Genomic DNA, 13,087 nt, shown 5'->3' with positions numbered 1-13,087 from the left:
ACCAACAACCCACGAGAACCTACTGGCAAGCTTTCTCACATAACCACATTGGCTGAATAAAAAGTAAAAAGATATGCACTCATAAGGCATGAACAGTAACAAGGTCTGGCTTTCAAATCCTCCAATGAACTAATAAGATCAGGAAAGCAGTACTTTATTCCACTGTCCAATGGATTTTAAAGACACAACCTGTATTGTAATGTCTATGTGGTTGTGATCATGTGAAACAATGCACATATTTGTGTGTGCGTGTCGATAGTATACAACATTGCTAATTCTACCAGATATAACTGACTGCAAGTGTATCAAATGCTTCAAAGAAAACCGTTTTGTTCTTTTTTTTTATTTACAGTCATTTTCTATTGGCTTATGTAAGTAGATCAACTTATTTTCAACTGTACAATTTTGCTTATTTGGGTCACAGTCACCCTTAGGACAACAAAACATTTTTTCAATATCAAAAACCCTAAAATGCTGCCTGGAAGGCTGGTAGATATATATGTATATTTCACTGGATAAAAGCTTGTCCCAGCATGCCTGCTCATAGTGAAGTGCACTTGCCAAGCCCAGTTTTCAATTTGTCCCAGTCATCCGGGCAAGAAATTTTTCTAGCACTGGGCATGTAGTCTGGGCTACTAAAATTATCATGAATGATACAGTTTTACTAAGTCACATACAGTCTATCAAACATATAACTGCGTACCTATTTCTTTTTGCTGTAAGTTCATTTTGGAACTGGCATAAAATTCAAACAGAAGAACTAAATAGTTAACCTATGTCAAAAAATGAAGTTGAATTCAGATTATGGAGGTACATGAGGGAAAAGGTTAAAAGGTTGTCAGATTTGTCCAACCTGCTCTGACAAACTACAACTTTCCACCACTGGTAAAATAACTGAAATGATTTCATGGCAAAATAAATAAATTAACATGCACACTAACTCTTGTGCTAACTTCTATCTGAACAACTTCAAAATGGCTTGACTTTGTGAGCACACTTACAATCTTAGCATTTGCTCTTCATCTGGTTGAATAAACAAGCAGAGCATTTCATCACAAAACTAGCTGTTATATAATAAATTTGAATAAGAAAAAAATATACCATATGTAAATCCATGAATTCTTGTATGAATCTCACCTCCAATTGTAAACATATTTTACAAAATTTCATTATTGCAGTCAGCAATTATGTTTATTATGCATATAGTGATGCAGTTTTGATGATGCAATATAAAAATACAAATTGATAACCCTTATAACCATGTAACTAAACTTCAGTAGCAAGGGGATTTAAGAAAATGTTGACTGAATGAAATCATACCACAATAGCCAGGTGTTCCACACACTGTTGTCATCTTCATTGTTTCCTCTGTCATTATCTTTGATAAACCAAAATCAGCTGAAACATGCAAATTATACACATACTAACTGTATTATAATAATCAATTTACCAAACAGCACAATCATATAATAATAATGGTACTTGTATATGTTAGCAAGCAGAATATGTGTTGCTAAGAAGACATTTTTCTAATCCCAATTAATGACAGAGTGCAAAATTTATAACCAGTGCTGAAACAAAATAAAACATATGAGTGCTAAGGATAAATTTATACTATCTTTGTTATGATATGATCCTGTGATGATTTTCATGTAGATAAAAGAAGACGCTGAGATTTGGAGAAAACATGAAAATTAAGTTGCTGATAATTAATACAACCATGATGGTTGAATTATACACAAGTGACTCGAGTTTCAATATATGTTTGAATTGTACTTGGTGACATGAGTTTCAATGCATGGTTGAATTGTACTCTAGTGACATGAGTTTTAATGCATGGTTGAACTGTACTGTTGCAACATGAGTTTCAATATATTGTTGAATTGTACTCTAGTGGCATGGGTTTCAATGCATGGTTGAATTCTACTCTAGTGACATGATTTTCAATGCATGGTTGAATTGTACCCTTTCAACATAACTTTCAATGCATGGTTGAATTGTAAGCTTGCAACATAAGTTTCAATGCATGGTGGAATTGTACTCATGCAACATGAGTTTCAATGCATGGTTGAATTGTACTCATGCAACATGAGTTTCAGTGCATGGTTGAATTCTACTCTAGTGACATGAGTTTCAATGCATGGTTGAATTGTCCACTAGTGACATGAGTTTGAATGCATGGTTGAATTGTCTTCTAGCGACATGAGTTTCAATGCATAGTTAAATTGTACTCATGCAACACGACTTTCAATGCATGGTTAAGTTCTACTCTAGTGACATGACTTTCAATGCATGGTTGAATTGTAAGCTTGCAACATGAGTTTCAATGCATGGTGGAATTGTACTCATGCAACATGAGTTTCAATGCATGGTTGAATTGTACTCATGCAACATGAGTTTCAATGCATGGTTGAACTGTACTCATGCAACATTAGTTTCAATGCATGGTTGAATTCTACTCTAGTGGCATGATTTTCAATGCATGGTTGAATTGTACCCTTTCAACATGACTTTCAATGCATGGTTGAATTGTAAGCTTGCAACATGAGTTTCAATGCATGCTGAATTGTACTCCAGCGACATGAGTTGCAATGCATGTTGAATTGCCCTCTAGTGACATGAGTTTCAATGCATGGTTGAATTGTCCTCTAGTGACATGAGTTTCAATGCATGGTTGAATGGTCCTCTAGCAACATGAGTTTCAATGCATGGTTGAATTGTACTCATGCAGCATGACTTTCAATGCATGGTTGAATTGTAAGCTTGCAACATGAATTTCAATGCATGCTGAATTGTCCTCTAGTGACATGAGTTTCAATGCATGGTTGAACTGTACTCATGCAACATGACTTTCAATGTATGGTTGAATTCTACTCTAGTGACATGATTTTCAATGCATGGTTGAATTATACCCTTTCAACATGACTTTCAATGCATGGTTGAATTGTAAGCTTGCAACATGAGTTTCAATGCATGCTGAATTGTACTCTAGCAACATGAGTTGCAATGCATGGTTGAATTGTACTCATGCAACATGAGTTTCAATGCTTGGTTGAATTCTACTCTAGTGACACGAGTTTCAATGCATGGTTGAATTGTCCTCTAGTGACATGAGTTTCAATGCATGGTTGAATTGTCATCTAGCAACATGAGTTTCAATGCATGGTTGAACTGTACTCATGCAGCATGACTTTCAATGCATGGTTGAATTGTAAGCTTGCAACATGAGTTTCAATGCATGCTGAATTGTACTCTAGCAACATGAGTTGCAATGCATGATTGAATTGTACTCATGCAACATGAGTTTCAATGCATTGTTGAATTCTACTCTGGTGACATGAGTTTCAATGCATGGTTGAATTGTCCTCTAGTGACATGAGTTTCAATGCATGGTTGAATTGTCCTCTAGCAACATGAGTTTCAATGCATGGTTGAATTGTACTCATGCAACATGAGTTTCAATGCATGGTTGAAGTCTACTCTAGTGACATGATTTTCAATGCATGGTTGAATTGTACCCTTTCAACATGACTTTCAATGCATGGTTGAATTGTAAGCTTGCAACATGAATTTCAATGCATGCTGAATTGTCCTCTAGTGACATGAGTTTCAATGCATGGTGGAATTGTACTCATGCAACATGAGTTTCAATGCATGGTTGAATTCTACTCTAGTGACATGATTTTCAATGCATGGTTGAATTGTACCCTTTCAACATGACTTTCAATGCATGGTTGAATTGTAAGCTTGCAACATGAGTTTCAATGCATGGTGGAATTGTACTCATGCAACATTAGTTTCAATGCATGGTTGAATTCTACTCTAGTGACATGAGTTTCAATGCATGGTTGAATTGTCCTCTAGCAACATGAGTTTCAATGCATGGTTGAACTGTACTCTTGCAACATGAGTTTCAATGCATGCTGAATTGTACTCTAGCAACATGAGTTGCAATACATGTTGAATTATGCTTTAGCAACATTATTTTCAATGCATGCTGAATTGTACTCTAGTGACATGAGTATCAATACATGTTGAATTGTACTCTAGCAACATTATTTTCAATGTATGGTTGAATTGTACTCTTTCAACATGAGTTTCAATGCATGCTGAATTGTACTTTAGTGATATGAGTTTCAATGCATGTTGAATTGTACTCTATCAACATTATATTCAATGCATGGTTGAATTGTACTATAGCTACATGAGTTTCAATGCATGGTTGAATTGTACTCTAGCAACATTATTTTCAATGCATGGTTGAACTGTACATAGATACATGAGTTTCAGTGCATGGCTGAAATTGTACCTTAGCTACTACATGAGTTTCAAAGCATTAAATACACTGTCTTGCATACCACAATATGCATGCATTTATATGAAAATAAAGCAATTTGCCATTAGTGAAGAATAAGAAGTCTTTAAAATATATAATGGTAAAGGCTGATTATACAAATGACAGCTTAGCAAGCTGATGTCTTATATGCAGCCAATTATAAGCCGAGTAAGAGTGCAAACAACAACAATTATGATCTGCCATCACATAAATGTGCCTGCATATCAGGGTGTATGTTGTTTGTTCTAACGGTTATGCCTAACAAACTGCACAGACATAGATCTGCTAGAGCATTAATGTACACCACTTCCAACTATCTTCTCTCTAGTCGACCTTTCAGACCTGTTTGCAAATTTCTTCCGTGACAAAGTACAAACCATTAGAGATAAGCTTGACAACACAATTTCAACTGACTTGTCATCACCATACAGTTGGGATACAGAATTTCAGCAGCAACCATTAGCAGCATTTGAACTGGTCTCTATGGATTTAGTACGTACACTCATGATGAAGAGTGCACGAAAGTCATGTGAACTTGATCCAATTCCAACATCACTGCAGCTTGAGTGCTTAGATCCAGTATTGCCTTCACTAACTGATGTTATTAATACCTCTCTCTCATCCGGAGAAGTCCCATCATTTTTCAAAACTGCCACTGTAAAGCCTCTGCTGAAGGAACTAACACTCGACCATAATGATTTAAAGAACTACGGCCCAGTTTCTAATCTCCCATTCATATTAAAAATCTTAGAACAGGTTGTTCTATCCCAGCTTGCATCTCAACTGAATTCAAACAGTCTTTTTAGCAATGTACAATCTGCATATTGCCTTTGCCACAGTCTTGAAACTACTCTTCTAAAAGTAGTTAATGGCCTTCTCTCTCCTTTGGATAGTGGAAAGATTACAGTCCTCCCTTTTTCCTTGATATGTCTGCAGCATTTGACACAATAGACCATGATATATTACTTTACCGTCCAGCATGTATTTGGCATTCATGATACAGCCTTACTGTGGTTCAAGTCCTACTTGGTCAACAGGATGCAAATTATATCTGCAAATGGAATACACTCCAGCCCAGTTGATCTATGTTGTGGTGTTCCACAGGTGTCTGTTCTGGGACCTGTTCTCTTCATTCTATACACTCAGCCACTCTCAAGTGTCATAGATCATCATCCAGTGTCTCACCAATTGTACGCTGATGACACCCAAATATATAAATCTAGCCACCCAACCATCCAAGGTGTAGAGAGATGCATTTCTGATGTGAAATCATGGATGACATGTAACAAGCTGCAGATGAATGATGATAAAACTGAGGCCATTCTGATCACAACACAAAGACTTTCTCAGTCACATCCTTTACCTCAAACAGTAAATATCAGTAACACCAACATTAAATTCACACATTCAGTATGAAACGTAGGTGTCACTCACATTGCACCAACATGTCATGAACATATGCAAGGCTGCATATCTTGAGCTGAGATGCCTCAGCTCCATTTACAAATATCTTTCAGTTGATGCCACTAAAACACTTGTGTGTTCATTAGTACTTTCAAGACTGGACTATTGTAACTTGATTCTATCTGTTTCATCTCAATATCAACTTCAGAAACTTCAAAAGTTCAAAACACAGCTGCTCGGATCATACTTAGAGTACCACGATCAGAGCACACCTCCCAGCTGCTCTGTACCCTACATTGGCTATCTATTCAATCCAGAAACAAACACAAAATTTGTTTTCTGTGCTACGTTTCACTGATTGTCTCCGGTCCAACATACCTATCTGACCTCACCCATGTATACACACCAGCAGGATACTTACATTCCTCTTCTGACAATCGTATACTCATTATTCCCACTATGAAAATGAAGTCATATTGACAACATTCTTTTGCATACCAGGGCCCAGCAATGTAGAATGAATTGACCACTGAACTTAGACACAAACCCACAGTGATCCCATTCAAGAGTGCTCATAAAACTCACTTATTTCAACTGCAAGAACAAACTTAAAGACCTAATAATGTTCCCTACCTTAAATATTTTCAGCATGTTTTTCATGTTTCTAATTTCACGATGTTTGTTTTTTGAAATAATATCATATGTTTTTTTATGTTACAGGTGTTGTCTAATGTTGTAAAGCACTTAGAGCTTCTAAAGATTAGGCGCTATACAAAGTCCTCATTATTATTATTATTATAAGTGAGTATATATGGAATGTATATCTACTGCATCATACAACATGTTTTAACTAACGTTGAAGTGAAATGCAGATTATGGAACTAATTATTCGATACTTTATTATGATTGTTGATTGCAACATATTATGCAAAAGAAAAGATGAACAGAGCAACCAGAATTTCCACTTACCAATTTTTAGATTTGCATCATTAGACAAGTCCTCATACAGCAAATTTTCTGGCTGAAAAAGAAAATTATGAGCATGTAAAAAAATGAATTTGTTTTACATGAACTTTAATTCATGACTATTAAAAAGAAATACAATGTCCAACAAAATCCTATAGGACGAAACAGAATTGATTTGGTTTAGCTTAGTGGTCCATGGCACAGTAAAACACAGAATTGATTTGGTTTAGTTTAGTGGTCCATGGCACAGTAAAACAAGTTTATTCAGTGCCAAGGCAACTGGAGTAAAGTACCTTGCCCAAGATCGTACCAAGGTAGTTGACTTGGACTGATCTGATCGTGGGGTTAAAGCCGACTTCATTATGGTCACTTGTCCACCATATTAACCAATGTGCTGCCACAGCACCTTATGAAGAAACTTAAATCTTCAGAAAGAACTCTTTTTTTCAGCTTGCGCTTATCTAGTTATTCAAAGCATAAACAACACCCTTTTGCCCCACATACCCATACTTAGTCGCCATAAGGTATTTATTGGTTCCCAAATCAAGCAGTGTAAATAATAATATGTACACATGTAGCATGCAAACCATACTTTGATTTCTTTCACATGATTTTCAAAAAGCACAACACAAAACTTAGTACAAAAACCACTAAAAACTTACTGACAAAAACCATATGATTCATTGTGCAATGAGCTAATGAATAATTATTGTGGCAGAGAACAATATTACAGATGCTGATCAAGCTTTAAAAGGACAGCATTTAAGGGCAGATGCCCACCCCCTTTCCTTTTTATAAAAATCACTTTTAAGGCAATAAATGACATGTACCAATTATCCATAACTGTTCCTCTATTTTGTCTTTCATTTTTGGACACACGTCTATTGCAGGAACAAGAAATAGGAATGCCTGTGTTAATTACATGTTTATTGCACATAAAATACCCAGCACATAATATACTCGAAGTACTGAACAAGGCCAAATGTCGTTGAAAGTTGTATATCCACTGCCCTCCTGTATGAAAGATTTCATTCAACTGATTATTTAACTCTGTCATATGGACCTATATGGATTTTTAAAAATACTTCAACAGACCATTTTGTGAACATACTAAAGGGATGGTCCCACTTCGTCAACTTCCAAACTGTCTATTCCCAAGTTATCTACTCCTACCATCCAGTTTCAACTTGTCTACCATGACAATTTACCGTGCTTCTAGCTGCTTAACATAGAGGTTGTATTTGAACGTTATATTTGGTGAGTGTAAGTACTGTAAATCAAGCATAATCATTTCAAATATGCACAGAACATTTGGAACTCATTTGGATTGCAAAATTATACTCACCAAACAAAACACAATAAAATCATTGACAATCCAGTAAAAATATGCTGACAATTTAAGTTAAATGTTTAAAACTACATACCTTTAATAGTTAAATGTTAAAAACTACATACTTTTCACACAAATAAAAGCAATTTAAGCATTTTCTTTTGTAAATTTATCTGGCTGTGTAAATAAGTGAATATACTCCTTATCCAGAGCTCTACTATGTCACCAAATCAAATCAAGGTTTGACATTGACTGAAATTAACATATTTTACAGGTATGTAATATTTCCGTAGATGTTTGTTTCCAATGTCAAAATGAAGGATGATATATGTGTAAAACAGGTACACAAGCATGCACTCAAAATAAGCTTACAGTTTATATTTTTTCCATACCTTCATGTCTCTGTGTACAACATCATTTTGATGAAGATACTGTATGAAAACAAAAGTATGAAGAATTATATCTAGATAACAAATACTGTATAAATAATGTATAAAGGATCAAGTCTAGATAAAGGTACCATTGATTATTATTAGTGTCTCACAACAATATTAAAACACTAATGCTAGAAGTAGATATTGTCTACAAAGTATATATTGCTGTTAGAGAATGAGATATTACTGTTTGCTGTATTTATTTTAAAATTAAATAAAGTTTGAAACTATGGGAAGGAAAGATTCTAGCAACACTAAAGTGTTCCAGCAGGTATCTCCCATGAAAATAAAATAAATGGATCTAAAAGTAAATATTGATTCACATAAAAAGATCAATACATGTACAAGAAATATTAAGGACAGTTCACCAAGGATTAAATATACTCTGTATTAGGCCAAATTTTTTTTGCATGTTTCTAGTCAGCTGGCAATTCCTGTTTCTCGATGTTGACCCAAGCACTTTTTTCCCCCATGGTAAAAATAATTCACAGAATAATCAGATTAAATATATATAAAGTTAGCAACAACAAAAAAAACAACTGACCTATATATCCTAATTTTAAAAACAGTGTAACAGGAAACACATTTTTTTCTTGGTCTTATCAGCATGTTAAGAAGTATTGTGAAGTATTATATCTGTATGTTTCACTTCAATAAAACATTTCTACAAATCATAATAATTATTTATTCACAACATATAAAAGACCCAATGATCATGTATTTAAAAAACATCAATTCAGTATATCTTGATCTTTCAGTTTTAAAGAGAGAATGGAGAAACAATACATCATGTATAGCTCTAATTCATTTTATGTTCTCAGGATATATACTATTTAACATGAGTACATTTATATACTAAATTCAGTTAAAATTCAACAATCATCTGAAATAAAAGACAGCCACAGTTGATTATCTGAACTTCCTCTAACCCTTCCCACCATTTTTGACACTTGGACAGTTATGCTGGGGTGAAAAGTCAGAGTTATTTCCTATTGAAAACATGGAGTTCACTGAAACTGGTGGCATAGGATAGTCACTATAAACAGGGACATTGTATGGAACTCTAACTGCATCATGATGATTAGAAGTATGTTTATCTTTGTATACATAACAATTAAAACGTATTCTATTTCTGTAATAAGCCAATGCATAAGCCAAATAAACAATATTTACGAACTGGACACAGTACGTACCTGTTCATTCACTGCATTGTCACATGATCCGAATCTCACAGCCAACATCATTCTTTATGTCAGAGGTTAAAGGATCATGTGATATAGACAATCAATGCAGGGAAAAGACCGACAGTAATCAAATACGGATGCAACAAGATTTAGTGCTTATGTGACGAAGCAATGTTGCATGGAATAGTGTGTGTGTGTGATGTGTGTGTGTGTGATTAGGATTTTCAACATAGCTTTAACAATTTTTCAGTCATATTGCTAGTACTAGGGCATCATTCTGCAGACATGTAGCATAATGTCCCACCCAGTCACATTATCCTGACACCAGAACAAACAGTCCTAACACTAACCTCTTAATGCTGAGTGCCTAGCGAGGCAGCTGTTAGTACCAAATTTGTAAGTCTTTAGTATGACTTGGCTGGGGTTTGAACCCATGACCTCCTGCTTCCAAGGCGGATGCTCTAACCACTAGGCCACCGGAGCAGCTTGGAATAATAGATTCTTCATAAATACTGAACAACTGGTTGATTTGCCCACTTATTCAAGTTACAAATTTTGTGTCAATTGCTCTGCCTCAGAAGATAATTATTTTATTTATGGAAAAAGAAGGGCTTTATAAAATATAGCTTAATTTGGAAATCCCAATTGTTTAAAATTATAACCATATGATACGAATACATGGTTTCAGCAAATTTGAAGTGTTTGATAAGGAATGTCCTCTGACCTCCCACCTCAACATAATTGTCCTCATTTCTAAAACAGGATGGGAAAAATCTGAGGAAACAGGGACTTTTAACACAGGTAAATGATCACCTCTACTGCCTCAAGCATCTGTCGGACAGCATCAGATGCATCCTTTTCTGTGTAGCTACCTCTAATCACAATCCTGCAAAGAACAGTTGACTAAGGTCAACAATCTTTAATTTCCCTTTAAACATTAATAATACAAAACAAATGACAAAATCAAGGGTCATCAGAGTGTTGCTTTTCCTATCAAATTGAGCTATGATGTGCTAACATTGTATTTAAGCAGCAAAATCTTTAACACCAAACTTTAATAAGATCGAATCATAATACTGACGATTCAGATGATCCTAGATGCCCTCCCACACTTCCAGATATCTATGTCAGCACATACTTAACATTAATAATCAATCTCTAGAACATTAAAATTAACTTTTCAAACAATAACAAATAATAAACTTCTATGCTTGCTATTGCAAATCCCAGGCTTTTAACTATATATTCAAGCTCACCCATTCATCCACCCACACCAGAGTTCACTCCTATACCCCAAAGAGTGACTCCATTTATGACTGTATGCCCATGTAAGATTTGGCCAGAATTTGTTTCAAAAAAGTCACCGTAATGGGAACTTTGTGTATTTGACCTCTGACCCAGGAGTCTCTGATGGACCCCATGGGTAAGGGTCAGTAATCAGGCCCAGCCATAGGATATGCGGGCCCAAGGCAGCATGTGGGGACCCAAGGCAGCAAGCAATGGGTGGGGCCTAGAGCAAAACAACTGCATTGCAGAGTTGATTTCCTCAAAGTGCAGGGCCCAAGACAGTTGCCTCATTAGCCTTGCCCTAGGACAAGGCCTGTCAGTAATTTCTTCCTATAGTAGATGGTCACAATAGGGGTAACAAAATTACAAACTTTAATCAATTTCTGTCAACAAGTTAGGAGGAGATGTGGTAATGGACAGATACAGCTATCACAATATCTTTGGTAAAAGAAAAGTATACATGTCCTTGTCTAATCATCAGTAATTATGGTACATCACACGTTATTTAATTCATTTGGTGTAAATCATTTACTTACCACTTCAATTCCATATCACCTATCTGAACCACTCAGAATTCTTCCAACCCCCATCCCTCACCCAAAAGGATAACATAATACATATTTAAGTGTCAACTTAATGTCTACAAAACAATCTTCATTTTTTGTTTTGTGTTTTAAAAACCTGACAACTATGGAGAATATGGAGAAAGCATTTTTGCTTCCCCTATTCTTACTACTCATGACCCCATTCTAATGGGATAGATCATATATTTATTAAGAAATGTCATGTGCATCTAAAACTACTTGTAATCATATACCATGATTCAAGATCTCTTACAAAGTGGCCCCTCACTATAAAGTAACTCATTATATCACAATACATGATATATCACAGGCATGGTCATGGATCTTATTATACTGGTTAAGTTTTATTTTCCCACATAATATACCCAGTATAAGGTGGCCTAGTCTGTATGATGGTAAACTTTATTATCTCCCCTGAACAGTGTTATGGCCCCTCACTATAAAGTAACTCATTATATCACAATACATAATATAACACAGGCATGGTCATGGATCTTATTATACTGGTTAAGTTTTATTTTCCCACATAATATACCCAATATAAGGGGTCTAGTCTGTATGGTAAGAAATAAATGCATATTTATCAGTTCATACTGTTCACCCAACTGTGAACAGCTGTAAAAGTAGATCACAGTCTACTCTGTTTGAAATCACACATAGAACTAACAGCTCAGACAATGATTTGGCCATACATTAAGTGATAACAAATCAGGGCATATGTTGTATATTGAGGACTAATACTGCAATTTACACCTACAACTGAAACCATTTTAAGGTGGCATTCCACAATAACTTTATGCATGCACTACGACACTCATCCATGCATACAGTGGTGGATAATACATCATTCTGTCTTCCATTTACCTTCATAAAACCACAGTGACAATAGGACTTTAAAGCTGACATTCAAAAAGTTTACCTGCAACATAAATATAAGCAAAATACAAACCTGTCAAACAACTCTCCACCAGTGACAAGTTCCAAAACCAAATACATTTGTTGAGGGGTCTCAAAGATTTCTTTCAGTCGAATCTTACAAAGAAAAAAAAACAACATACTGATGCGATACGTACAAATAAGTTTTGATATTAATAAAGCCAAAAGTTATAAATCTTTGACATGATATTTAACATTTCTTATAAATGGCATTGTGAACCAAATCTCCTTTAACATGATAAATAAAATTTGAATATATTTTTACAAATACTTTTTTCAATACTGTTAGTAAAAGTACATAGATGTTTATTTCAACAACATATTTTGTATGAGACGAAGAATGTTCTTATGAGTAAAACTGAGATGCAATTGATGATTTTTGTAATTATTTCCACTGGAGATCTGGTCTAACCAGCTGAAGAAAAATCCATTGTCAAACAGCCTACAACTAGTCAAAAACATTTGCTGAGTAAGTCAAACTGTTTCCTACTAGACCGCATCTTTGTTGTTGTTGTTGTTGTTGTGGGATTTAACGCCATATTTCAGCACATGATAGGCTATACATGGCGGCCAGTATTAGTGGTGGAGTAAGAACCCGAGAAAACCCCAGGAAGAACCACTGACCC

The 13,087-nt window shown here is 35.2% G+C and overlaps 1 protein-coding gene across 1 annotated transcript in view; it reads right to left on the bottom strand.

The window, feature by feature from the left end:
* The window catches only part of LOC149800567 (calcium/calmodulin-dependent protein kinase type IV-like), a 58,139-nt gene that overhangs the window by 30,488 nt on the left and 14,564 nt on the right, over positions 1 to 13,087 (bottom strand). Inside the window, exons 4-8 of the mRNA XM_089954514.1 lie at positions 12,475 to 12,557; positions 10,468 to 10,540; positions 8,429 to 8,467; positions 6,710 to 6,761; positions 1,321 to 1,398 (exon numbers count right to left, since the gene is read on the bottom strand). Coding sequence (XP_089810640.1) covers positions 1,321 to 1,398; positions 6,710 to 6,761; positions 8,429 to 8,467; positions 10,468 to 10,540; positions 12,475 to 12,557 — 325 coding nt within the window. The remainder of the gene's footprint in view (positions 1 to 1,320; positions 1,399 to 6,709; positions 6,762 to 8,428; positions 8,468 to 10,467; positions 10,541 to 12,474; positions 12,558 to 13,087) is intronic.

This window comes from Sinohyriopsis cumingii, chromosome 4 (assembly GCF_028554795.1).
Source record: "Sinohyriopsis cumingii isolate HCF-2022 chromosome 4, ASM2855479v2, whole genome shotgun sequence".
Lineage (NCBI taxonomy): Eukaryota > Metazoa > Mollusca > Bivalvia > Unionida > Unionidae > Sinohyriopsis > Sinohyriopsis cumingii.
The sequence above is the reverse complement of the archived record's forward strand: the minus strand, read 5'-3'. Positions and strand labels throughout refer to the sequence as shown.